This window comes from Zootoca vivipara, chromosome 5 (assembly GCF_965207765.1).
Source record: "Zootoca vivipara chromosome 5, rZooViv2.hap1.1, whole genome shotgun sequence".
Lineage (NCBI taxonomy): Eukaryota > Metazoa > Chordata > Lepidosauria > Squamata > Lacertidae > Zootoca > Zootoca vivipara.
Genome location: NC_142588.1, coordinates 32355195 through 32381582, shown reverse-complemented (window position 1 = coordinate 32381582; position 26388 = coordinate 32355195). Strand labels below are relative to the sequence as shown.

Below are 26388 nucleotides of genomic sequence, written 5' to 3'. Positions count from 1 at the left end.
TTCCCTGCATTGGCAGGTTTCGCCTTTCCCGTAGCAATTCGTCACAACTTTGGCGGATGCAGGCCTTGGGCGGAATCCTTTAGTCATTTACACAAAGGGGAGGGGCGTGGGGGCGGTGACCCCCCGCCCTATTGCGGCGGCGATAACAGGGTTCCCGTAATCGGGCATCAAGGGGGGGCATTTGGCGATGCCACTTGGCTGGTTATTGCCCTCCCCCTCCAGCGGCGGTGATCCGGGGGGGCGGGCTATCTGCTTGAACATATGTTCTCCAGAGTTAGCCCAACCCCCACTCATGCTGGACAACCCTGAAGATCACCCCACCCCCTGCGGGGGGCTGGGAGGAATATACACCCAATGCCTGCGCCAAGGTCTTCCTACATCTGAATTTTAATAAAGTTGTGGCCAATTTTTAATCCCATAAATACGTGGTCCTGTGTCATTATTCCACTCGGGGCTGCCCTGGGGGGCTGGGGGGACTCCGCCTGACTGCGCAAAAGAGATTTAAAGACGGTCTCAATGCAATTTTTAAAAAAATGTAGTATAAACACCAACAATTGGGAAACACTTGCCTGCAAGCGCTCCAAGTGGAGAACAGCCTTTACCAAAGGTGTCATGGGCTTTGAGAACACTCAAACTCAGGGCGCAAGGGAGAAAAATGCTAAGAGGAAGGCACACTTGGTAAATCCCCACCATAATCAACTCCTGCCAGGAAACCAATGTCCCCACTGTAGAAGGAAATGTGGATCTAGAATTGGCCTCGACAGTCACTTACGAACTCATTATTAAAACTGTGTTTATGGAAGATGATCTCACTAGACTATGAATGATCGCCAAAGAAATAGTAGAAGAAGAAGTTTCCCTTCTCTCTCTCTCTCGACAGAGGGTGACCAAAGCAGTTTCTGTGCCAAAACCCTGTCCAGGGAAATTCCAAATATATGGTAACCCTAATGGAATATATGCAGTATATATGACTTTTGTAACATTTTATTTGTACTTCAGCATCAGATGAAATATATCAGGGTATATTTTCTTAGGAGCATCCAGACCCCATAAAAAATCGGCATGCTGCCATTCAGGAATATACTTATGGAAAACCAAATTAGAGATTCGAGGAAGCAACAACTGAATGTCCTTTCTGTTTTCTATAATATCATGTCCAGCATACCACACAGCAGTTGGCACAACCATGTCTTCGATTTTATAGAATGGAGGAGTGGTCTGTGGATGAAAATATCAGAATGATTAAAATGGGTTTCATCAACCAATCCGATGGTTTGTATGCAGTGTCATCAAAATTATGGGGAAATGGTTCCTTGAGCATTAGTTTCAACTTTTCTTTCCCAATGTATTAATGAATCTGTCATAAATTTGTGCAGGGTTTATTCCTAAACCTTTTCTTCTTCTTCTTTTGTGATGCACTAAGTTCAATGAGAGTTAATCCTAAATAAATATGCAGCTTTAACACATTGAAATCAATGACAAATCCCCATCACCACAACCCTTATGATTACCGTATTGTATATAGCTTTGTTCTTACTGCCATAGTCAAAATATTTCAGTTCTTTTGATTTAAAAACCTATAAAAGAAGGGGGAAAGTACTGAATTTTCAAATTTTTAATGCTGACATATTTTTATCATACACATAGATTTAAAAATTGTCAATATGAATAGCCAGAACCCTGTCCCCAATCCCTATAAATCTGTGGAAACTTTTCTTTAAATAGATAGATGTGAAACTTTATTCTTGTGATTATATTGGTAGTATTTCATGGCTATAGGTAGCCATCCTACGCTGCTACAGGAGGAAAGAGGAGGAGGAGGAGGAGGAGGAGGAGGAGGAGGAGGAGGAGGAGGAGGAGGAGGAGGAGGAGGAGGAGAAGAAGAAGAAGAAGAAGAAGAAGAAGAAGAAGAAGAAGATATAGTCAAGAAAGATCTTGCTTTAAATTTTCGAACAATTAAATAAACTATTTTGTCTTGAATTTCTTTGTACACTTAAAGAGTGCAGTCTGTGATGGATTGCTAGACTGTTTTCATAATTTTGTGTGCAGTTTCATGAGAATATATTATTATTTTATCTTGAAAACTTTTCATATGTATGGTATCTGATGCAATCTGTTTTTACCAATATTTTGCATACTTTGGAAATGAATAAGTAAATGATACTGAAACTTGTATAAAATCATTTCAAAAATCAATCCTTAATGTTCCCAATCCTAGTAATAGCCAAACTATGTAAGGTAATGAGAAATTGCAGTGTGCAAATTCAAACTTCATGATCACTTCAAATATAATAAATAAAAAATCACTTTAGGTTTGAAGTTTAAGAACATATTCTTTAGACAATGAAAAGTTTCTCTTTATTTCTTCTTTTTCATGACCCAATTTAAGGATATTTACTTTTGCTTTCATTTGCATGTTATTATTGCCAATTTCTAAATCTTTAGGCACATATATATCATATATCACATGTAACCGGGCAACTACACCAGCAATAACTCAGAGCCACAAAGCTCCTGTGCATGGCAGTTTGTCATATACCATTTATTGCTATATTGTTTTTCATTTACTGTAACTTTCCTGTCACCTTCTGAAAATCAAAAAAAAGAAAACTCTTAAATATCCACACACATTAAGCATTCATTTGTACATCAAATGAGCTCTGAATTTAGAAATAAGGGAAAATATAAATTAAATCCCACCTGGGCCAAGTGGATGATGTTTTTTACAGAAGCAAAATCGGGAAGAATTCCAAAATACACATCTGCTCGACTCTGGATTGGGGAAAAATAAGAAGAATATAACTATCTTTTGGAATCGTCTCTGATTATACTGAGGAAGGAGATAGATGAATTGCACTATAAAAACATCACCAGCATCATAGCAATGGAACATACATATACCTTGAGAAAGGGAAAGGGATATTACATAGAAAAGCATCCATCTCAGGAAAGATGTGGTTGTGAGTTTCCTGCTCCTCTTCCTCCTACTCTTCACAGTTCTGTTCTACTTCTGTTTGTATGAGGGTAGAATTGGCATTTGGCAGTGTCAGCACAATATAGGGAGTGCCCCATAAGTGGCATGAGGGAAGAATTAACCACAGCCACCTGCAAGCTCAGTGTTAGGTATCAGCCTGGTAGGAATCTGCACCGCGGTTGCCCAGTGAGGAAAAGTTAAACACTGGCTGACTTCAATGGAACAGGTTTGGGGTGGTCCAAACCCAGCAGACCCATTCCATCAATATGGGGCTCGTGGAATGATCAACTGATACTGGGACCTAAGGCCATTCCAACCTGTACCCTGTCTGCTGCTGTCAATAAAAATTTGGCTTGATTTTATACTATCATCATTGCACTCAGAACAACAAAAATCAGAGGGGGGGGACATATAGTTTATCCATTCTGTAATGTTCCAGGGTCTCTTCCACAAAGATTCTTCTCAATTCCCCTCAATTGTAGCTGCAACATGTACAGACTTGGTCACTCAATTACACATTAATACACTCCGATCCTATACATGCATAATGTGAAGCATGTACTATTGAACTCCATCATATTAGTTACTCAATAGTCATACTTTGGATTTCATTGTTAATTTATCCTTATATACTGTATTAGAATAAAATATATTGCTGTTGGGGGGACTGGAGTATAGTGTTTAATATATTTAGCAAAATAAAGAGTCAACATAGGGACGCGGGTGGCACTGTGGGTTAAACCACTGAGCCTAGGGCTTGCCGATCAGAAGGTCGGTGGTTCGAATCCCTGCGACGGGGTGAGCTCCCGTTGCTTGGTCCCAGCTCCTGCCAACCTAGCAGTTTGAAAGCACGTCAAAGTGCAAGTAGATAAATAGGGACCGCTCCGGCGGGAAGGTAAACTGCGTTTCCATGTGCTGCTCTGGTTCTCCAGAAGTGGCTTTGTCATGCTGGCCACATGACCTGGAAGCTGTATGCCGGCTCCCTCGGCCAATAACGCGAGATGAGCGCGCAACCCCAGAGTCAGTCACGACTGGACCTAATGGTCAGGGGTCCCTTTACCTTTAAAGAGTCAACATACCACGTTTAAGTTATTTTGATTGCATCCAGCGATCAGGAAAACACTTTGGATACAAAATTGATCTATTACGGGATAACTGCACAGCTTGGCATTCAGTTTTTTCAGTTTGTTATTAAAAACGACAAATTCTTTCTTTCCCCATATCAGCTGTAAAATAAACACACAGAGAGATCTTGGTGAGTCTCTTTAGGATTAATTTCCAAGCAAAGCAGGTATTGTTAAGTATATGGGAGTTGAAGCAAGACCCAAGGCAGTGATTTTTTGAGGCTTCAGCAACAGACTCCGGAAAACATGGAAATGGGTCGGATTTATATACACTTCAACTGCCCCCACCCCCTGGCAATAGCCACCTAGTGCATGATCGGCTGTTTTGTGCCAGGCAGTGAATGACAATGCAGGCCTCAAAAGTCTGGCATGCATGGTGATGCGGACTCAAGCTCAGAGCAGGAGACACCAAGGAACATATATAGCATATTGCATTACGCTCCCCCCCCCCAAGCTTGAGTAATGAAATGCCCATATCACTGAGCTGACTATATACACTTTAAAAACCTATGAGAAATACCTACTCTTATAAATCCATCAGGAAGATTGAAAAATAGCACAAGAGGTCCACTGGTGTCCACAAAAGTATAGATAGGAGCCAAAGCCATGAAGAGCTTGACTTTCTGAGCAAGCTGTGGCAAGAGTGAAAAGGCAACTAAACCTGCCAAAGAGAAAGAATTCCAGAATTCAGCAGCTATAAACCAGAGTCAATATGCACACTCAGTCTTTGGGTCTGTTATACTGGGGAATGGTTTTATCCTAGGCGAAGAGCACATTCATGTGTGCTCAATCCAGGTGTCTCAAGGTAGGGCTGAGAAAGACTCCCATCGGATACCCAGGAAAGCTGCTGCCGGTCAGTGTTGACAATGCTGAGCTAGAGTGACCAAGCGTCTGACTTGGTACTGCAGCTCTCTATGTTCCTATATACTTGTCTGCAACCAGTTTGGAGAGGCCTCAAAACCAGAGGCCTCAAAACCAACACCAAAAAAGCTCTCTTAAATTCCTGCTTGTTGTTGCTTCAATCTGAATTATTAGATTTGAAGTATATCTGTGATGCGAAATTTGGATTGTAAGAAGGTTTTAAAATTAAGGGCTCAAGGAGTAAATAGATTCCATTCATTTCATATTACTTACCGAGTGTCCCACCCTGAGACACACTGAGATAATACAATCCTTCTTGCTTAGTTTTCTGCAGGATGAAATTTATTGTTGCGGGAATATCATATATCGCAATTTCATGGAAGCTGTAAGACATTACACGAACAAAATGCAAGTGAGGTTTTCTCCCCTTACCTTCATGTGATGTTGCATTAGTAGAGCACACTATTAGAGGTATGTATGGACTCTGCCCCAAATAATGAGGTGAATTGGGGTGATTTGGGCTGTGATCTCCCATTCCTAAATGCAATTGTGCCTTTAAAAAGAATGTTAAGTGAGTTAAACGTGTGGTTGTCCACCCACCACTGCCCCATTGACATCTTTGCATTGCTCCAGGTGGACCCAGCCCCAGGCAATCTAGGGCTTCATCTACACATTCCCAGCAATCCCAGATTGGCCTGATTCAGTTCAGGATCTAGGATTCATCCACAGCAAATGCACAGTCCTAGTTATGATTCTAATCTACATCTCAGAGCTCCACAAATTCAGCCTGCATGAATATAGAGAAAGTCATGAATTTTGCCATGTTAATATACACTCTAAAAATAACAAGAAAAGGAACCACAGTCCACCATTTCCCGTCTTTGGGAAGTCTTTCCAGGAGTGAAGCACTTCTGACACAACAGAAGGAAAAAAAATATATTGGTATCAGTTGTACTTCAGAGACAGCAGTCATTATAATTATCTCAACTATCCAAGTTGTCCCTTTATACCTGAAATTCCAAAATTCTTCCTGGTCAATTGACAGGGTCTTGTGTCTTCTAGACCAGCTGGTCCCTCTAATATTTATTATCCAAACATCATAGCCAGCATCTGCTAGAGCAAATCCCAGGCTATTGTTGGCAATATTTGCAATCCAGAGTCTACCTTCACCCAAAACACCATGTACCAGTAAAACAACTGGCCTAGGACCTGGGGGGGAAACAATAAAAGGGGCATTAGATAATATTGTAGACAATCTACATTTTAGATAGTTTCTGTTCACTTCATCAACATTGTGTGTTGTGATGATCTCTTCTAGTCCAGAATAGATACAATTATATATGTGACAGAGATAATTACTTCTAACTAGGTGATGTGCCATGGCTGTCCCACCTTTTGGCACTATTTAACAATAGTTTGGTTGGCCCTACTGATATGCAGGGTGAGGCAGTTCTACAGGTAGCAGAGGATCTGGAGCTGGAAGTTGGAAGAGAGAGCTGAAGCATAATTATCATGTGACTTGCCCTGCTGCTCCCAACCCTGTTAACCTAAGATGCTGTCCCTTGACTTGTCTTAATGGCTTCTGTACATGGAATGGATTGGAGAGGGCTGTTGGCCCATCAAGCAGCAAAATGTCTTGAGCAGGGTCTGACTCCATTTATTCATGCCACCTCGTAGTGATTGGCTCAGAAATAAGGTAGGGAAAGACAAAAAGGTGTTTAGCTGAGCTCAGATAGGAGAAACTGGGCAGAAGATGGTACCCCTTTCCTGCAATTAAATCACCATTTATGCACACACACAAAAGCTTAACGCAAGCACTTCATTCTTACTCAATGTCACACAGAGACATAGACACCAGAGCTTGGAAAGTCTTTCTAGAAAATAAACTGATCCTAGTTCAAGTACAACATGACCAGAAAGAAACTTGTTCCACCTCACATTTGTCAAATTGCAAAATGAACTAGTTCAGTTCATGTTTGGTTCAGAGTTCAATTCAAATTATCCTTGGCATTTTTTCCTCAGTTTCAATGCTTTAAGCTGCTGTGCTGCCATATAAAATATATGTAAGAAGACTAAGATCACATCAAAACACACACAGTGGAATGTGACTTATTGTCTTCATTCATTCCGAATCTTAAAGTCCAAAGAGTCTAAAGCATTAAAAGACAAGAAAGAAAAGAAAGGACTTGAATATGAATTAGAATTTTTTGAAAAATTGTACCCCCAAATGAAGTTAATTCACTTATGAAGTTAATTATGGCAACTACTGTCAGGTGTAGTTAAAAGATTTTTGAACTAATTCAGTGAACTTTACTTAACTAAGCTACAGTAGTTAATTCTAAGCATTTAAAAGCACACATTTGTTTTCTCTGGGCTATGTGGAATCCTATAAAAATTACTTGTCTTCATAGAACTGTGCATTCCATAAGGAATTCTGTTTGCTTGCAAGTAGTAGCCATCCTCTGTCAGGATTTCATGCTCTTCACTGGGGTATCCCCAATATTGGATTATTTCATTCTGCAAGAACAAAGAAATTCTCATCAAATTGAGACATTTATTCTAAATCTAGATGTGCTACAGGGGATTCTAGTTACAATGGTGCTGAGGGAAAGAGAAAAAAATTCTGGATCCTGCCTTCCTCCCCTGTTGGGTGTAATGAACAAAAGCAACCAGGAGGAGATACCCATACACCATGTATTAAGCATTAAACAGAACATGTCATTTAACCTTGGGGTCAGCTAAATTAATCCATTATAATCCATCAAGCCCTCTTTGGGGTAACATAGGCAGGCCTAGAAATCCTTCTGTGAAAAGCAAATGCTATCAGTTAAAAGAATTATGTACAAATTATTTTGTCCTATCAATAGCCTGTTGTTTTCAAATGCATCTGAACAAGCAACTCACAAGAGTCATAAATTCTTGGGGATTCAAGTGCTGTTTCCTTAGGAATTCTTCTGACTCGGTTGTCTGTTGGTTTAAGGACACCACTGCCAAAAACAGCCACATTGCTGACCTGTGTAAAACAATATCTGTTGCTTCAAACTCCTTAGCAAAAATGGGAAGTCTTTGTGCACCAAGCCCAAAAACCCAACCCCCATGGAAATAAAAGCACAGTGGAGACAGAATTCAGTTTAAAGGTTAATGTGCAAATTTTGGCCACAACTTTATTGAATACACAAGTGTGACTGGTATTGGCTTAGGCATTGGTATCAAACTATAACTGGCTCCTGCCCACCCTGCAGGAACCTGGAAGGGTAAACAACCAGCAGGTGGAGCTCCATCAATGTATATTGACTGGTGCTCACCCCTGGGATTCCCAGGTGTCCTGGCATGTCCCTAGCCCCTCCCCGGGCTTCAGACGAGATCCATAACCCCGGATTTCTTTAACGGATACCCTATTAATTGGAGGGGGCAGGTGATGGCCACACCTCCACTCCCCACATTCCCCTAAACCAATGCCTAACCGCAAAACCTTACAAAGTTGTGACGATTGCTAAGAGGTAAGCAAAAATCAAGTGGCCACAGCCAATCTGCCACATTGGAAAAATTCCTACCCGGCCCCCGTTCTAAAACAGGTGACCAACTGAAGTCCAAAGCAAGGCCAGACATGACCTAACTAATGGGTGGATGGGCGGGTGTTCACCAGCACGAAGCAAGAGAGGGTCCCCATGTCGCGCCACCAAATAAATACCCCCAACCCTCAACCTTGCCACGTTGTCAATTGGCTAAAGGCCAGCAGCATAATTGTGGCACCACCGGCTGGAACAGGGCAAAGCCCCACCCACAAGACGGTTGGGGAAGAGTTCCAGGGCCGTGCACAACATGGACCCTCTGTTAGGAGGATCCAACTTCTTAAAATGGTCCTTTAAAAAATCAGTGATGCTCTTCCAGTCGGAACACACTGGAGTGTGGTTTTGGCACCTCTCAGATAACAGTAAAAACTTACTGTCACAGTTCAGTGGGGAGTTCTGGCCCCTATTTTCTTCGCGAAAAAAGCACTATGGCAAAGGCACACAGAACTTAAACTCACAGCTGTACATGGAAGTGCACGTTAATTCTGCATCCAGGGCTGCTGTCTACCAGCTCCGTTTGCTACGCCAGCTGCAACACAACCTCGCTGCGCACTGTCTCTCCAGAGTGGTAAATGCTCTGCTTATCTCCCACTTGGACTACTGCTATGGCTCTACGTGGGGATACCTTTGAAGATGACTCAGAAACGATAACTAATCCAGAATCCAGCAGCCAGACTGGTAACTAAGAAAAGCCACTGCGGCCATATAAAACCAGTCCTACATAAGCTACCCTGACTCCCAGTACATTTCTGAGCACAATTCAAAGTGTTGGTGCTGATCTTTAAAGCCCTAAACAGATTCGGCCATTACTGGGAGAAGTGTAGTTACAAGGAACCAGGTATAGGGCTTTCTTGGTAATGGCGCCCACCCTGTTTATCATATGAAAAACAGATAAACAACTATTTGACATTTAGATGACATCGGAAGGCTTTGCTGTTTAGGGAAGTTTTTAATGGTTGATGTTGTGATGTGTTTTTAATATTTTCTTGGGAGGTGCCCATAGTGCTTGGGTAACCCAATTATATGGGTGGCAATTAATTAATAAATTCATTGCTATTTTATTTTATTTTTATTAAGAGCTGGGCTGGAAGGAACAAGGACTGAAAAGGTGTGGCCAGAGCAGAGTTAGAAACCACAGAAGCTGGGAGGTTGATCATGTTGAAGGTATTTTTGAAAACAAAATTAAACATTTGTTATAAGTTTGCAACTGTTTCAAGCTTTCTTCACGAATACGAGGAACAGCACATATGCAACCCACCACACAGCGAACAAACCTGAGCTCACTCAGAGCCCCCGTCATGAGGAAACTTTCCAACATTGAAACATACACACATAACTGTCAACCCTGAGCTCCTTTCCCACACCCGCTGCCCCATAATGAAACCATATTCTCCTTATGGAGGAAGGGCAGGCTACAAATGCAATGAAGAAAATAATATATAAATAATTCTGTACACATTTATTCAGTTTGTGGTTCCCCCATGGCTGCATCAGTTCCCTGCCAGCAGACTTTGTGCAAGTAGCCTTAATTTCTACTGGATGTCTAACTCTGTTAAATGCAAGCTATTAAAATGTAAGACCAAGGTATGTCACCAGAAAAGAAATGAAAAAGATAAATGGAAGAAAAGATTTTTTGCTTACCTGCTCCTGTTCATCAATAGCAACCACATCTCCAATACACACTGAAGAAGACCTAGGTTGTAATAAACTGCAAATAATATGTTCACTTTCATCAGCTACTATATAATTATGCAACACGTCTTTCTGGTAACAGATGCAAAACAAGCAAAATTGTTAAGACAAAAGGATTATCACACACCCATCATGGCAAGTCTGCACAAAGCATTAAAATGTACATTGCACTTCCTTGATTCTTTTTAAAAATGTAACCCACCTGAAGATTTATTTTTAAATTAGTGACATATAATTTGTATATCTACATTTATTTATTTTTGTCATGTGTGCGTTGTCATCATTATTTTGTATTCCATGTACACCCGCAAGATGTATTCAAACTAAACCCATTGAAATGAACAGGGTTAAGTTATTCATACCCCTTAGTCGGCCTACTCTGAGTAGAACTAACATTGATTCAATCTATAAATAATAGCTTGTTGTTGTTGTTGCTAATTTTTGTGCTCCAAGAGCAATTGAGTGACATGCCAGAGCCAAATGAATTACATTTCATTCCAGCTCGCACCTACACTGTGTGTGTGTGTGTGTGCAGTTGCAGTTAATTATTATTTTATTTACTGCATTTATTTTTCCATGCTTTCTTCCAGGGAACTCCAGATGGCATACATGGTTCTCCCTTTCCCCATTTAATCCCCACAACAACCCTGTGAGGAAGGTTAGGCTGAGAGAGGACGTCGTCATGGTCACCCAGTGAGCATCATGGCCCAGTGGAAATTTGAACCTTATTTCCTGCCCCTTGGGAAGCACGGGGTGGTGGGGAAGGAGGATGGTTGGAGCAGAGAGGAGGACAGTGGCAAGCCGTCAGGGCTCCCAGATGAGGAACAGTGAGAGGAGCGGCAAACTCGGTGACTGCCCCTGGGCAGCAAAAGCCCTAGCTATGCCACTATCTGGGTCCAAAATAGACTGATTTACAGGGAAGAGTTGAAGGCAATACAGTTGTTGTTGTTGTTGTTGTTGTTGTTGTTGTTGTTGTTGTTAGAATTTATATATTGCCCTATACCTGGAGATCTCAGGGTAGTTCACAGAACAAAATCAAAATATAAAACCACAACATATATAATCAAAATAAAAACAAGCCAATAACCCCCACCCCCCAAAAAAACAACCCCACGTTTTAAAAGGGCATAGGTTAAAAAGGAACTTTTTTGTCTGGCGCCTAAAGGTATATAATGAAGGTGCCAGGTGAACTTCCCTGGGGAGAGCATTCCACTTCCTGTGTTGCCACCCTCCTGACCTCTCGAGGAGGAGGCACATGAAGAAGGGCCTCAGAAGATGACGTCAGGGTCCTGGTAGGTTCATATGGAAAGAGGTGATCCTTGAGGTATTGCGGTCCTGAACTGTTTAGGGTTTTATAGGTCAAAACCAGTACTTAGAATTGGGCCCAGAAACTAATTGGTAGCCGGTACAGTTACACCAGGATCGGTGTAATATGCTCAAACCGTCTTGCTCTGGTGAGCAACAAGGCACTATTTGCACTAGGTGAAGTTTGCAAACCATCTACAGAGGCAGCCCATCTCCCACCCATCTTGCCTAGGGAACCACCCACTAAGAGTGTCTCTGTCTTATCTGGATTGAGTTTCAGTTTGTTGGCTCTCATTCAGTCCATTACCAAAGCAGGACACTGGTCCAGCACTTCCACTCCCTCACCTGCAGATGTAAAGGGGAAATAGAGCTGAGTGTCATCAGCATTCTGCTGAGAACATACTTCAGACCTCCAGATAACCCCATCCAGCAGTTTCATGTACAGTAGATGTTACACAATGTGGGGGATAGGATTGAGCCCCGAGGGACCCCACGTTGAAGGTTCCACGGGGCTGAAAAGCATTCCCCAAGCAACACCCTCTGGGAACGACTATCCAAGTAGGACTGGAACCACCACAAAGCAGTGCCACCCACCCCTAGTTCGGAGAGTCGCTCCAGAAGGATATAATAGTCAATGGTATCAAAAGCTGCTGAGAGGGCGAAAAGAATTAACAGGGACATGTTTGCATTGTCTCTTTCTTGACAGAGGTCATCATACGGGGTGACCAAAGGAGTTTCTATGCCAAAACCGGTCCTAAACCCTGATTGAAAAGGACTATGGCCATGTTGAAAGCCTTAGTAGAAATCCAAGAGTCAGCTGCACTCACTCCAGTTTTGAGGAGGGAACCCACAGAACTTGTTTATGCTCACAATTCCCCATTGAGCAATGGCACATAGCCAAAATCCTGCCTCCTAGTGTAACCTCTAAATGGGACAGAGATGCCTGTATTTAATAAGAACATAATAAAAGCCTGCTAGATTAGGTCAGTGGCTGACAGGAGCTTACCTTCAACAGCTCACTTGCTAGCTGCCTTGCGAAATCAGAGTCCCGGAGAGCTTCTTTCAGTGCTTTACTTCAATCAATGAAACCAACGTTGCTCAGAATGATGCTCCTGTCTCCTCCCTGCCTGTTACCTCCTAGTCCTCAGACCCCTCCTGCCGTCTACGGTGGCTTCTAAGGAAATCACCTTGTGCCTGTTTAGTTTTCTGCTCTGAGACCTGAAGGGCAAGCCTGGGGAAAGGAGGGGGCTCTAGCATACTCTCCAAAGTATGCCACTTGGCTGCTGTACGGTTTCTAATACATCTGACCCCTGTCCCTGTTCAGGGCTGGAGAACCTGCTATCTCATGCCTGTTCTTCATCACCCATTATTTCCCAGCTCCTTTCTTCTTCTGGGGTGTGTTCAGTTTCAGATCACCATAGTCTTGGTTCCATACTCCTTTCCATACTCCTGCAAGGGGGATTCATTCTTCCATCAGGTTTCAAAAGGGGCTATTGACCCCCTTCGCTCTGAGGTTAAGAACCTCTAATCTACAAAGATCTCTGCCAAATGAGAACAACAGGTAATATCTAAGTTGTGCCTAAAAGATAATGTGGTTGCAGAAAGAATTATGCTTTTGTAATGCATGATCAATGAATTCTACCATCAATTGTATCAGTGCAAACAGGTAGATTTAATTTTATGGTGAGCAATACGTAGTTAACAAATTGATCACATATACACATTATACAGACCTATTGCAGTATCTACAGTCACATGGAATTAAGGTTGGCATATTCCCAACAGTGAAAATCCAGACAGAAAGGTTGTTGAGTTTTTTTGTGTGTTTTTTTGCAAATTCACCAAAGATTTTTTAAGGGAGATATCCCAAAACCACAAGTCCGACATGGGTTGCCATACACCCGGATTTTCCTGGACATTTTAGCAATTTCTGCTTGGACACTGCTTCCAATTGCAGTGTTCTGGATACGTCCAGCAAATTCCCGACATAGGGCAACCCTAATGGAATATATGCAGTATATATGACTTTTGTAACATTTTATTTGTACTTCAGCATCAGATGAAATATATCAGGGTATAGTTTCTTTGGAGCATCCAGACCCCATAAAAAATCGGCATGCTGCCATTCAGGAATATACTTATGGAAAACCAAATTAGAGATTCGAGGAAGCAAAAGCTTAATGTCCTTTCTGTTTGACATAATATCATGTCCAGCATACCACACAGCAGTTGGCACAACCATGTCTTCGATTTGATAGAATGGAGGAGTGGTCTGTGGATGGAAATATCAGAATGATTAAAATGGATTCCACCTACCAATCTTAGATTTTTACATTTTCTTGACCTCCCGATGGTTCACATGCAGTAGCATCAAAATTATGGGGAAATGGTTCCTTGAGCATTAGTTTGACTTATGTGTGAAGGTTGACTGGCTAGAGTATAGGCTATACCAACATTGTGAAATGTAACATTGAGGATCTGCATCAGGATGAATGTGCATGTCTGCTAAAGTGGGCAATGGTTCAGCTTAGTACCTGGATTGTCTTGCATGCAAGGGGGGAGCAGGGTTTTGAAAGCTGCACATATGACTTCAGCTTAAAAGCTATCAGAATATTTCTTTGCCACAGACAGCTTTCTGGGTCATGTGGCCAGCATGTCTAAACTGCTTCTGGCGCAATGGAACATCGCAACAGGAACCAGAGTGCACAGAAACGCCCATTTACCTTCCCGCCGCAGTGGTACCTATTTATCTACTTGTACTGGAGTGCTTTCGAACTGTTAGATTGACAGGGGCTGGGGCAGAGCAACAGGAGCTCAGCCCATCGCACAGATTCGAACCGCCAACCTTCTGAACGGCAAGGTCAAGAGGCTCAGTGGTTTAGACCACAGCGCCACCCTCGTCCTCCACATATATGGACACACACAAACACACATATTCTGAGCATGAGCAGCTTTACATTTAAAAAAGCACTTGAAAAATAGAACCATCAAGACTAAAAGAAAGAACTGAAATTGCTTCTGCTGCTCTAGGGCTAAAAATATTTACTTCCCATGCTGGCCGAGGTACTGGAGTCAGGCTGGTTTGCCACTGCCTGCAATATCAGGTGCTCTTTAGGTGATCATTTGGGCTGTGGAATCCAGGACCTCAGCCATGTGGTCCAGGCATGGCTGCACAAGGAATAGTGGGAAGCATCAAGGGTTTACCAGGAGAGGGATGGGATCTAGGTTTACAATGTTGGTATCCATCTGTCTTGGAAGAGAATGGAGTGCATTTCCAGGGATGAAGTCCAACCAGTGCATTAGCAGTGCCAAAGTGACCTCCCTGGGGCACAGGCTTGGGTGGTGGGTATGGGGGTCCTGGGCTGGCCAGACAACAAGACATTTTTCTCGTCCTCACTGATGTGGTCCCAAGGAAGCAGAGCCATGCATTTGGCACCAGTTTGGCTGAAGAAGTTGTTGGAAGGAGGCATACAAGGCCCCACCCAACCGTAACTGGATTTGTGCAGAGTTTACTCCTTAGCCTTTTCTTTTCTTTTTGGGGTGACCCACTAAGTCCAATGCAGAGGCGTAACAAGCCCAGGTGGTACCCAGTGCAGAATTTTTTTGTCACCCCCCCCCCACATGGCTCTGGCTCTGGTGAAAAGTGAAAAACATGAATTGCAAAAAAAAAACACCACTAGAGCTTACAGAACAAAACCAACTTCAGATATGAAATCAGCATTGAAAGAACATATAAGAACAGTTAAAAAATCTCATGCAACAGAAAATAAATAAAATGTTCCCCAGTGGGGGGCACCGACTGTCACCTCCCCTCCAGGGTGGCACCCGGGGTGACCCACCCCCATCGCCCCCCCTTGCTATGCCACTCGTCCAATGAGAGTTAATCCCAAATAAATATGCAGCTTTAACACATTGAAATCTATGACACATTTCAATCGCCACAACCCTTATAATTACCGTATTGTATATAGCTTTGTTCTTGCTGCCATAGTCAAAATATTTCAGTTCTCTTGATTTAAAAACCTATAAAATAAAGGGGAAAGTACAGAATTTTCAAATGTTTTATGCTGACATATTTATAAAGTACACATAGATTAAAAATTGGTAATATGAATTGTCAGAACCCTGTCCCCAATCCCTACACAATTGATGATAATGATAATGATAGTAATAATAGTAATAATGTGGTATAATATGGTATGGTAAAGGTAAAAAAAAAGTGTAAAGGACCCCTGGACAGTTAGGTCCAGTCAAAGGTGACTATGGGGTTGCGGCGCTCATCTCACTTCCAGGCCGCGGGAGACGGAGTTTGTCCACATACAGTTTTCCGGGTCATGTGGCCAGAAGGACTAAACCGCTACTGGTGCACGGAGGACCGTGATGAGTGCCAGAGTGCATGGAAACGCCGTTTACCTTCCCACCTCAGAGGTACCTATTTATCTACTTGCACTGGCAAATATGGTATAATATGATTATATAGTCAACAAAGATCTTGCTATAAATTTCAAGCAATTGAAATATAGGTTAACTATTTTGTTGTGATTTTCTTTGTACACATAAAGAGCACAACCAATCAAGGCAGTCTATGATGGATTACTAGACTGTTTTCATAAATCTGTGTGTGGTTTCATAAGAATATATTATTATTTTATCTTGAAACCTTTTCATATTTATCTGTTTTTTAATACAATCTGTTTTTTCCAATATTTTGCATACTTTGCAAATAAATAAGTATATATATCATATATCACAATTAAATGGGCAACTACACCAGTAATAATTCAGAGCAACAAAGCTCCTGTGCGTGGCAGTTTGTCATATACCATTTATTGCTATACAGTATTGTTTTTCATTTACTGTAACTTTCCTGTCACCTTCTGAAAATTAAAAGAAGAAAACCCTTAAATATCCACACACATTAAGCATTCATTTGTACATCAACTGAGCTCTGAATTTTGAAATAAGGAAAAATATGCATTGAACCCCACCTGGGCCAAGTGGATGATGTTTTTTACAGAAGCAAAATCAGGAAGAATTCCAGTATACACATCAACGCGGCTCTGGATTGGAGGGAAATAATAAGAATGTAACTATCTTTTAAACTATTCTGAGGAAGGAAATGGGTGAATTGCACTAGCAAAAACATCACAAGCATCAGAGCAATACAACACACATACATTAGTTTGCCGACCCCTGATTTAACCCATTCACATTCTTTGAAGCTCCATCTTTGGTAAAATGTTTTGTTTGTTTGTTCTTCCTTTTCTTCTTCCTCTGTTCTCCTCTCCACTGTTCTGTTCTACTTCTTCTGGTTCCCCAAAGTCTTTTTTATATTTCCTCATAAAGGATTTGGCCTTCATCAGTTCAGTGCAACATTGTTTTTTCCCTTTGTATGTGAATGAAATCCCTTGCAGAAATTCCCATCGAAATTCAATGCCTTTCGATTTTCTTTCTTTCTCAACCTGCTTGGCACTTCGTTGAGGTTATCTCGACCTTTCTGGCAGTGAAAGTATGCCTTCCTTTGTTAGGCAAAGATGGTTGTATGAGAGCAGAGGTGGCATTGGGCGAGGTCAACATAGTATAGGGAGTGCCCCATAAGTGGCCTGAGGGAAGAATTAACCACAACCACCTACAAGCTCAGTGTTAGGTATCAGCCTGGTAGGAATCTGCACCGCGGTTGCCCAGTGAGGCCTTGTTTGTTTGGCTTTCACCCCAGCAAAGTTAAACACATGGAACAGGTTTGGGGTGGTCCAAACCCAGCAGACCCATTCCATCAATATGGGGCTCGTGGGATGATGAACTGATACTGGGACCCAAGGCCATTCCAACCCTGTCTGCTGCTGTCAATAAAAATTTGGCTTGATTTTATACCATCATCATTGCTCTCAAAACAACAAAAACCAAAGAAAACAACAAAAACCATATAGTTTATCCATTCTGTAATGTTCCACGGTCTCTTCCATAAAGATTCTTCTCAATTCCTATCAATTGTAGCTGCAACATGTACAGACTTGGTCACTCAATTACACATTTAGGGCTCCAATCCTATACATGCATAATGTGAAGCGTGTACTATTGAACTACATCATATTAAAAAATTAGGACCTTGAAGACCAACTTTAAAAAGTAGGACCTTAAAGACCAACTAAGTTTTTATTTTGGTATTTTATTTTATTTTTATTTTGGTATGAGCTTTCGTGTGCATGCACACTTCTTCAGATACACATATTAATACATCATATTTGTTACTCAATTGTCATGCTTAGGATTTCATTGTTAATTTATCTTTATCTATTAGAATAAAATATATTGCTATTGGGGGGACTGGAGTATGGCGTTTTATCAATATATTTAGCAAAATAAAGCTCAACATACCACATTTAAATTATTTGGATTGCACCCACTGATCAGGAAAACAATTTGGATACAAATCTCATCAATTACTGGATAACTACACAGCTCGGCATTCAGTCTTCTCTGTTTGTTATTAAGAATGACAAATTCTTTCTTTCCCCATATCAGCTGTAAAATAAAACACAGAGAGCTCTTGGTGAGTCTCTTTAGGATTAATTTCCTAAAGCAATACCAGGTATCCAAGCAAGACCCAAAGCAGTTATTCAACTTAAAGGTTTTATTAAGGCTTCAGCAACAGACTGGGGAAAACAGGGAAGCCCCTCCACCCCAGTGCATGATTGGCTGCTTTGTGCCAGGCAGCGAATGACAATGCATACCTCAAAAGTATGAAATGCATGGTGATGAGGACTCAAGCTCAGAGCAGGAGACACCAAGGAACATATATAACATCTTGCATGACGCCCCCCTCCCAAAGCTTGAGGAATGAAGTGCCCATATCATTGAGCTGATTATACACACTTTAAAAACCAATGAGAAATACCTACTCTGATAAATCCATCAGGAAAATTGAAAAGTAGCACTGCAGGTCCACTGGTCTCCACAAATGTGTAGGTAGGAGCCAAAGCCATGAAGAGCTTGACTTTCTGAGCAAGCTGTGGTCTGAGTGAAAAAGCAATTAAACCTGCCAAAGAGAAAGAATTCCAGAATTCAGCAGCTATTCCAGATATACCACAGCCAATATGCACACTGAGTCTTTGGGTCTCTCATACTGGGGAATTGTCTTACCATAGTAAAAGAGTACATTCATATGATCAGGGCATCAGTACAGGTGTTTGAAGATAGGGCTGAGAAAGACTACTGTAGGATACTCAGGAAAGCTGCCGCCAGTCAGTGTTGACAATGCTGAACTACATGAACCAATGGTTTGACTTGTACTACAGATCTCTGTATTCCTATACAGTGGTGCCTCGCTAGACGAAACTAATTCGTTCCACGACTCAATACGTCCAACGAAAATTTCATCTAGCGAGGCACCGTTTCCCATAGGAATGCATTAAAAGTCAATTAATGCGTTCCTATGGGCTCCGGGGGACTGGCGGCAGTGGCGGCACTTGCTCTCTTGGCTCGGGGAAGGCACTGCCTGCCTTTCCTGAGCCAAGAAAGCAAGCGCTGCTGCTGCCAACGACAGAGCAGGATCGGACGAATCTTCAGAAGCTTCGTCGGATCCGGCTCTGTCGGTTGGGATGGGGGAAAGGCGAAGGAATGATCCTGCGCCTTTCCCCCACCGCCCCCAAGCCAGTGCCCGAGCCGAAGTGCGGCGCTGCGGCCAGGGGCTTTTCGCCGTCTGCCTCCCCCTTGGCTCGGGGAAGGCAAACGGCGAAAAGCCCCCACAGCGTCGGACTTTGGCTCCGGGGGACGCTGTGTCGGTCGGTGTGGGGGGAAAGCGGAGTCCGCTTCCCCCACCCCACCCTGACCGCCACAGTGCAGATCGGACGAAGCTTCTCATCCGATGTGCACTGTGTTGGTCGGGGGGAGCGGATTCCGCTTTCCCTTCACCCTGCCCGACACAGCGCAGATCGGACGGCTTCCTCGGCTAAGGCAAGCCAGCGGACAGCCGCCTGCCCGCTTGCCTTGGTGGAGGACGGCTTCCTTGGCATGGGACGCGGCCTCGGAGACCTCCGAAGCTGCGCCCCATGCCGGCTGTGCGAGGCGAGGCGGCAGGGGGAGAAGCTCTTCTCCCCGCATTCTTCCCGCACTAGTGTTCCGCTGGTCTCTGCCAGTTGCCCCTCACTGCTCGGGCAACAGGCAGAGACCAGCAGAACACAAAGGGGAACCAGCTGGGGAAAAATAAGGGACAAAATTCGTTAAGCGAGTCGTGGCCACGAAAAAACCTTTCGTTAAGACAGGCAACCTCCGTGCGAAAAAACCTTTTGCTAAGCGGATTTTTCATTAAGCAGGGCATTCGTTAAGTGAGGCACCACTGTATTTTGAATTCTTGATTGTAAGAAGGCTTTAAAAAAGGGACATGGGCAGTAAATAAATTCCATTCATTTCACATTACTTACCAAGCGTCCCACCCTGAGACTGACCGATAAAATACAACCCTTCTTGCTTTGTTTTCTGCAGGATAAAAGTTATTGTTGCTGGAATATCATATATCGCAATTTCATGGAAGCTGTAAGACATTACACGAACAAAATGCAGGTGATATTTTTTCCACTTACCCTCATGTTGCATTAATAGATCACACTATTATATAATGAGGTGAATTGGGGTGATTTGAGCTGTGATCTCCCATTCCTAAATGGGATTCTGACTTTGAAAACATGTTAACAGAATCCCCGACCTCCACCACTTAGTGATTATTGTAATCAAATTATATGTAAATTGTAAAAAAAGCTCTAGGCTATGCCTGTCCAGATGGGGACACAGCTGGGACACCTGGTGAAAGGCACTCTGTAGCATCATAGCCACCTGACTCTTAAGCAAGGATTCAAAAGTACCCCAAGCTACGTACCCACTCCTTCAGAATGGGTATAACCCCATCAAGAGCAGTTTAGGAAACTACCAGTGCCTCCTTGGTTTTAATTAAACATATTGTTGTCCACCCACCTAGCACCCCTTTGACATCTTTGTACTGCTCCAGGTGGGCCCAGCCCCAGGCAATCTAGGGCTTCATCTACACATTCCCAGCAAATTCCAGATTGGCTTGATTCAATTCAGGATCTAAGATATGTCCAGAGCGAATGCACAGTCCTAGTTATGATCTCAGAGCCCCACAAATTCAGTCTGCATGAATATAGAGGAAAGTCATGTATTTTGTCATGTTGATGTTGGCTCCAAAAATAACAATAAAAGGAACCACAATCCACCATTTCCCATCTTTGGGAAGTATTTCCAGGAGTAAAGCACTTCTGACACAACGGAAGGAAAAAAAAGATATATTGGTAGCAGTTGTGCTTCAGAGACAGTTCATTACAATTCTCTCAACTATCCAAGATACAAGTTGTCCCTTTATACCTGAAATTCCAAAATTCTTCTTGGTCAATTGACAGGGTCTTGTGTCTTCTAGACCAGCTGGTCCCTCTAGTATTTATTATCCAAACATCATAGCCAGCATCTGCTAGAGCAAATCCCAGGCTACTGTTGGGAGGATTTACAATCCAGGCCCTACCTTCATTCAAAAGACCATGTACCAGTAAAACAACTGGCCTAGGACCTGGGGAACAAAAAAGGTGGGGGCATTAGATAAGCTTGTAGTCAACCAACCTTTGAGATAATTTCTGTTCACTTCATCAACATAGTGCGATTAAATCACAATGTATGCACACACACTAGTTCAGTACATGTTTGCTTAAGAGTTCAAATTACATTATACTTGACAATTTTTCTTAGCTTTCAGAAGGTTACAAGTTGCTGTGCTGATATAAAAAATATAGGTAAGGAGACTAGATCACATCAAAATACAGTACACAAAGTAGGATGTGACTTAATGTCTTCAACCATTCCGAACTTTAAAATCAAAAGCGTCAAAAGCATAAAAAACAAAAGCAAAAGAATGGACTTGAATATGAATTAGAAATTATTCAAAATTTTACCCCCAAATGAAGTTAATTTACATTTAGTTCACCCAGAAATTATGGAAACTACTGTCAGGTGTAGTTCAATTTTTTTTGAACTGATTCAGCAAATTTCATTTTACTGAACTAATTAATTCTGAGCATTTATAAGCACACATTTGTTTTCTCTGCACTATGTGGATTCCTGCAAATACTTTCCCTTTAAAAAAACCCACTATAAAACCCAGTTACATTCCAAATTACCTGTCTTCCCAGAACTGTGCATTCCATAAGGAATTCTGTTTATTTGTAAGTAATAGCCATCCTCTGTCAGGATTTCATGCTCTTCACTGGGGTATCCCCAATATTGGATTATTTCATTCTGCAAGAACGAAGAATTGCTTAGACCTTTATTCTAAATCTAGAGTTGCTACATGGGATTTTAGTTACAATGGTGCTGAGGAGAGGAGAAAAAAAGTCCTAGATCCTCTTCTGGCTGTAACAAAAGCAAACAGGAGGAGCTATTTACACACCATGTAATAAGCATTAAACAGAACATGTCATTTGGCCATGGGATCAGCTAAATCTATCAAGCCCTCTTTGGGGTAACTCAGGGCGGCCTGGAAATCCTCCCGTGAAATGCAAATGCTTTGGGAATATCACTTAAAAGAAATATGTACAAATTATTTTATCCTATCAATAGCCTATTGTTTCCAAATGCATCTGAACAAGCAACTCACAATAGTCATGAATTCTTGGGGATTCAAGTGCCGCTTCCTGAGGAATTCTTCTGACTCGATTGTCTGTTGGATTAAGCACACCACTGCCAAAAACAGCCACATCGCTGACCTGTGTAAAACAATATCTGTTGTTTCAAGCTCCTTAGCAAAGATGGGAGCTTACCTGTTCTTACCTTTTTTAGAATGGTTCTAGACATGTTGAGGGCAGGGAGCACGATTACAGTTCCAGTGGTGCTGTGCAGGGAAGAAATAATGTATCTCTCTTCTGAAAATATTAGTCACTGAGATGGGTGGTTTGTGGTGAAACACTGAAAAAAGATCTGCCCCGTGAGGAAAAGTCATGGTTATCTCTGAAATAAGGATAAGTGTGCGGGATTCTGAGGGAAGCAGCTTCCTCGTCACTGGGAAAATAATAACCATTTTTGCTGGACATGGCATTCTTGATGTCGTTCGGACAGGTAATGGCCCCAGTTTGCACCACATGAGTAAGAACTTTCCCATAGTATGTGAGTTTCCTCATATCACTTCAAGCCCCAAATTGCCTTGGTGCATGATTAAGGGACTGGCTCATACATGGCTGTAAATTATAGGGCATCTCCCATTGAACATGGATAATCTCTTGCTGAGCTTTTGTTTGTTTATTGAGCGTTTGTTTGTTGAACTACATTGCCCAACTTACTGGAGGCTGAAGGAGCAACACAGTCTGAACTACACTTCCAGAAAACCTCCATGAAATGCAAACAAAATGCTTACTATGGCCAGTGCTTTTTTCTAGTCGGAACACACTGGAATGTGGTTCTAGCACCTCTCAGGTAAGAACTTACTGTCACAACTTCATGGTGAGAGTCGAAGCAAAATAAAAAATTCCTTCAGTAGCACTTCATGGTGAGTTTGACATTTTTTTTGGGGGGGGGGGAGGAAGCACTATGGCAAAGGCTCACAGAACTTAAACCCATTAAAGTGAAATGGCTAGCCCCTCACCCGAAAGGTTGAGTCCCAAACTGAAGGAGAGCACCAATTGTGCAAATGAAGCAATGTCACAGCACACCAGCTCAGGTAGAAAATGAGATGGCTATGAAGATAATGAAAATTTGGGCTGTGTGGTATCAGCTGGACACCTGAACCAAAGATAATAGGGGATTTGTTGGAAATATGCCCCACAGAACTTGTTGGGACTTTCTTTGAATAAGCAGGCATGGGGGCAGACAACAAATCAGATGAGGAATTAATAACACCAAATAGCATGCTGGGAAATAGAGTTCTCATTGGAGTCTGAAGATGCTGGGAATTCCTGTTCCCAGGACCACTGGAACAGAAGAGTCTGCTGCTGGCTGGGATACTGGGAAATGGGGTCTGCAACACTCCATGACTCAATCAATTAAACTGTGTGGGCCTGGCTAACATGTTTGCAATTTATTTTAAAATGGTACAACACACTTTAAACTTGCATTGGTAGTGTGTAAATCCTACTATTATATACAATGGGATGCAAGTCTGTTAATTTTTTCCTTGATTTTACTTCAATAAAATGGGGTCACGAAGAGTCGGACACGACTAAACGACTAAACAACAACAACAACTTCAATACAGGAATGCAGAACTCTGTTAAATGTACAACTTAAGAATGCAAGCCAATAAAATGCAAGACAAAAGTTATGTCAGCAAAATATAAATTGAAAAGATACATGGGATAAAGTATTTTTTTTCTTACCTGTTCCTGTTCATCAGTAGCGACCTGATCTCAAATAGACACTGCAGAAGACCTAGGTTGTAATCAGCTACAGAGAACAGTATCTGTTTCATCATACACTGTTGGAGCAGATGCAGAGCAATAAAAAAGGTTTCAAAAAAATATCATCACACACTGAGCATGTGCCTAGTGATAAGGCAGGTCTGTACAAAGCACTGAAATGCATATTGCAATTCCTTGTTTTATTAAAAAAAATGTAACCCACTTAGATATTTATTTTTAGATTTTATATTGTATATATACAGTTTTTAAATGTGGTTTTAACTGAGAATGTGGTTTTTAGTGATTAAATTTATGTAAACAAATAGCTATTTATTTATTAATACCACCATTGCTTCTTTGCAATTTCCTTCCTGGGCTCCATCTAGATTAAACCTAGACACTTCAAGTTTCATTTTTTCCGAATGACCTCCACTTTAGGAAACAGAGTGGGGGAGGGGGGACGGAATGAAAACCAATACACAGAGCTAGGTCTTAATTTTGTATGGCATATTCTGAGTAGTTTAGCCTGTGGGGGCAGAAACATTTTATTGTGTTTTTATTCTTTTGTTGGGAGCCACCCAGAGTGTGTGGGGCAACCCAATTATATAGGCAGCATTAGGGTGATGACTTTTTTATAACCTCATTTCCCTGTATCATAATTTGATGAGCTTTCATTAAAGATTAGATAAAATCTTACTTTCAAAGAGATTTGATAAAAAAAAACCTCACGCACAAAATGATTTAAAAAATTTATTTATCAGTTTTTTGACCATTTTTGAAGCCACTATAAGCAGATATAAAACTGAACCCAAGCTTTAGAGTCACATGTATACAACATTATATAGGGCCATCAAACACACAAGGAAGCTTTTTTTTTAGCTGCAGTAACAGTATAGATGCCGCTAGAGGACAATGTTTTGCTACCTCTCCTGTAGGTTCTTTTCCCAGCATGTCCGGCAGGGTCTGCTGGCTGAGTTTTGAGGTCCCAAAAAGGGGCTTTTACCTTGCGCAGGTGTGACATTTGTATACCCTATGTTGCTAAGAACACTCCCCATTGTGGAATGTGGTGTTGTGTCCAAATTTGATACGAAATATATAAAGAATTGTTAATACAATTTTATGAAATGGTAAAACGGCATACAAAAAAATTAAAAACGGTTTGTGCGTAACCTTTTTAAATATTTCACTGGAATATACCTCATTTTAGTCATTAATAGGCAAACGTTCATCCATTTGTGCTACAGGAAATAATTTTTGACGGAAACAATGAAAAAGCCATCACCCTAAGGCAGCATATAAACAATAAAATTATTATTAACCATTTTTATCAGCCTAATCTCCCCAAGTCTGACTGCTGAAGGGCAGCTCAGCCAACATGCTTTCCAAAGCATCTTTCTGATTATATCCTAATCCAGTTTCAGGACTGATTTAAAGTGCCCAAATCTGGCAAAGCCCATGAAAGGTTTATAGTGGGGGACTTCTGGGGCAGACACCTGGTGAGCAAGCTGACTCCTCATCTCTCCAGATGAAGGGGTAACTTCATGAGGAATTTTAAAGGGGCATTGACGGCACCGTGTCCTTGTTCTGGAAGTTACCAGGGTGCCTAGAGTGCACAAAAAGAGCCTCTGCCCATCACAAGGAGTACTGCAGGGCACCATCCGAGACAGGTAGAAGGGGCTGTGCAGGGACTCCATTGCTGATTCCTCAGGAGTAGCTGTGTTAGGTTGCTTGTGGAGTGGCTGTCTTTCCTCTTCTACCCATTTAAATTAGCGAACAGCAAGCAGCAATACAAATCTGCGTACGGGGTCTAAATAACTTTGTAAAGTAACATATAGCCTTGGTGAAAGGGCGTGGTGAATGACGCAGGAAGATTTTCTCTAAGAACATTTGATACGACGATCTCTACCCCCAATTTCTCTTGTGGATTACAATCATGCCGAAAGGAGCTTGATGATTTAAATGGATTGTATGCTGATTTTAGAGGAATTGCAATAAATTTGGCTTGCTGAAGAAAGGAGCGGTTAGAAGGATATAAACTTGATCTCATATTCTTATTGTTCAATTTAGGGAATAGTGCAAGTATAACTATTATTCACTTGTATGGTGCATTAATAGAGAGCTCTGCTCAAAATACAAGCTATGCTTAAATACAGGTTTAATCAAGAGACAAAAAAATAGTGAGATTAATTGGAAGTCATTTTTAATATTTTTAATATTCCTTTGATTATACGTCTTGAAAAATTACCATTAGTGGGTGTTATTATTATTTTTGTATTGTATATTGTATATTCTTTGCTAGTTTGTGTGAAAATTTGTTTAATATGTATTTTGCGTGTTATTATGTTTGTTCTATAATTTTAAACAATAAAGATATATATATATATTTTAAAAAGTTGCTGCAACAGGGGAAAAAATACACCATCAAAAGCAGACTGATGGTTGTTCCTGCTCCTCGCCAACAGTCTCAATTTCAA

General features: G+C 41.6%; 2 protein-coding genes across 2 annotated transcripts; both read right to left on the bottom strand.

The window, feature by feature from the left end:
• Positions 1-984: 984 nt before the first annotated feature.
• LOC118096414 (lipase member M-like) lies at positions 985-10294 on the bottom strand. The gene is made up of 10 exons (XM_035138226.2): positions 10173-10294; positions 7864-7972; positions 7359-7476; positions 5970-6168; positions 5233-5342; positions 4623-4759; positions 4054-4200; positions 2701-2772; positions 1512-1577; positions 985-1218 (listed from the first exon to the last, which is right to left on the bottom strand). The coding sequence occupies exons 1-10, from the start codon at positions 10262-10264 to the stop codon at positions 985-987; spliced, it is 1284 nt and encodes a 427-aa protein (XP_034994117.2). The 5' UTR covers positions 10265-10294.
• Positions 10295-13190: 2896 nt separating this feature from the next.
• On the bottom strand, positions 13191-23997 carry LOC118096238 (lysosomal acid lipase/cholesteryl ester hydrolase-like). Its single transcript, XM_035137783.2, has 10 exons — positions 23894-23997; positions 22183-22291; positions 21707-21824; positions 20904-21102; positions 19949-20058; positions 18428-18564; positions 17904-18050; positions 16517-16588; positions 15486-15551; positions 13191-13800 (listed from the first exon to the last, which is right to left on the bottom strand). Exons 1-10 carry the CDS (start codon positions 23986-23988, stop codon positions 13567-13569), a joined length of 1287 nt encoding a protein of 428 aa, XP_034993674.2. The 5' UTR covers positions 23989-23997; the 3' UTR covers positions 13191-13566.
• Between the last annotated feature and the right edge of the window lie 2391 nt (positions 23998-26388).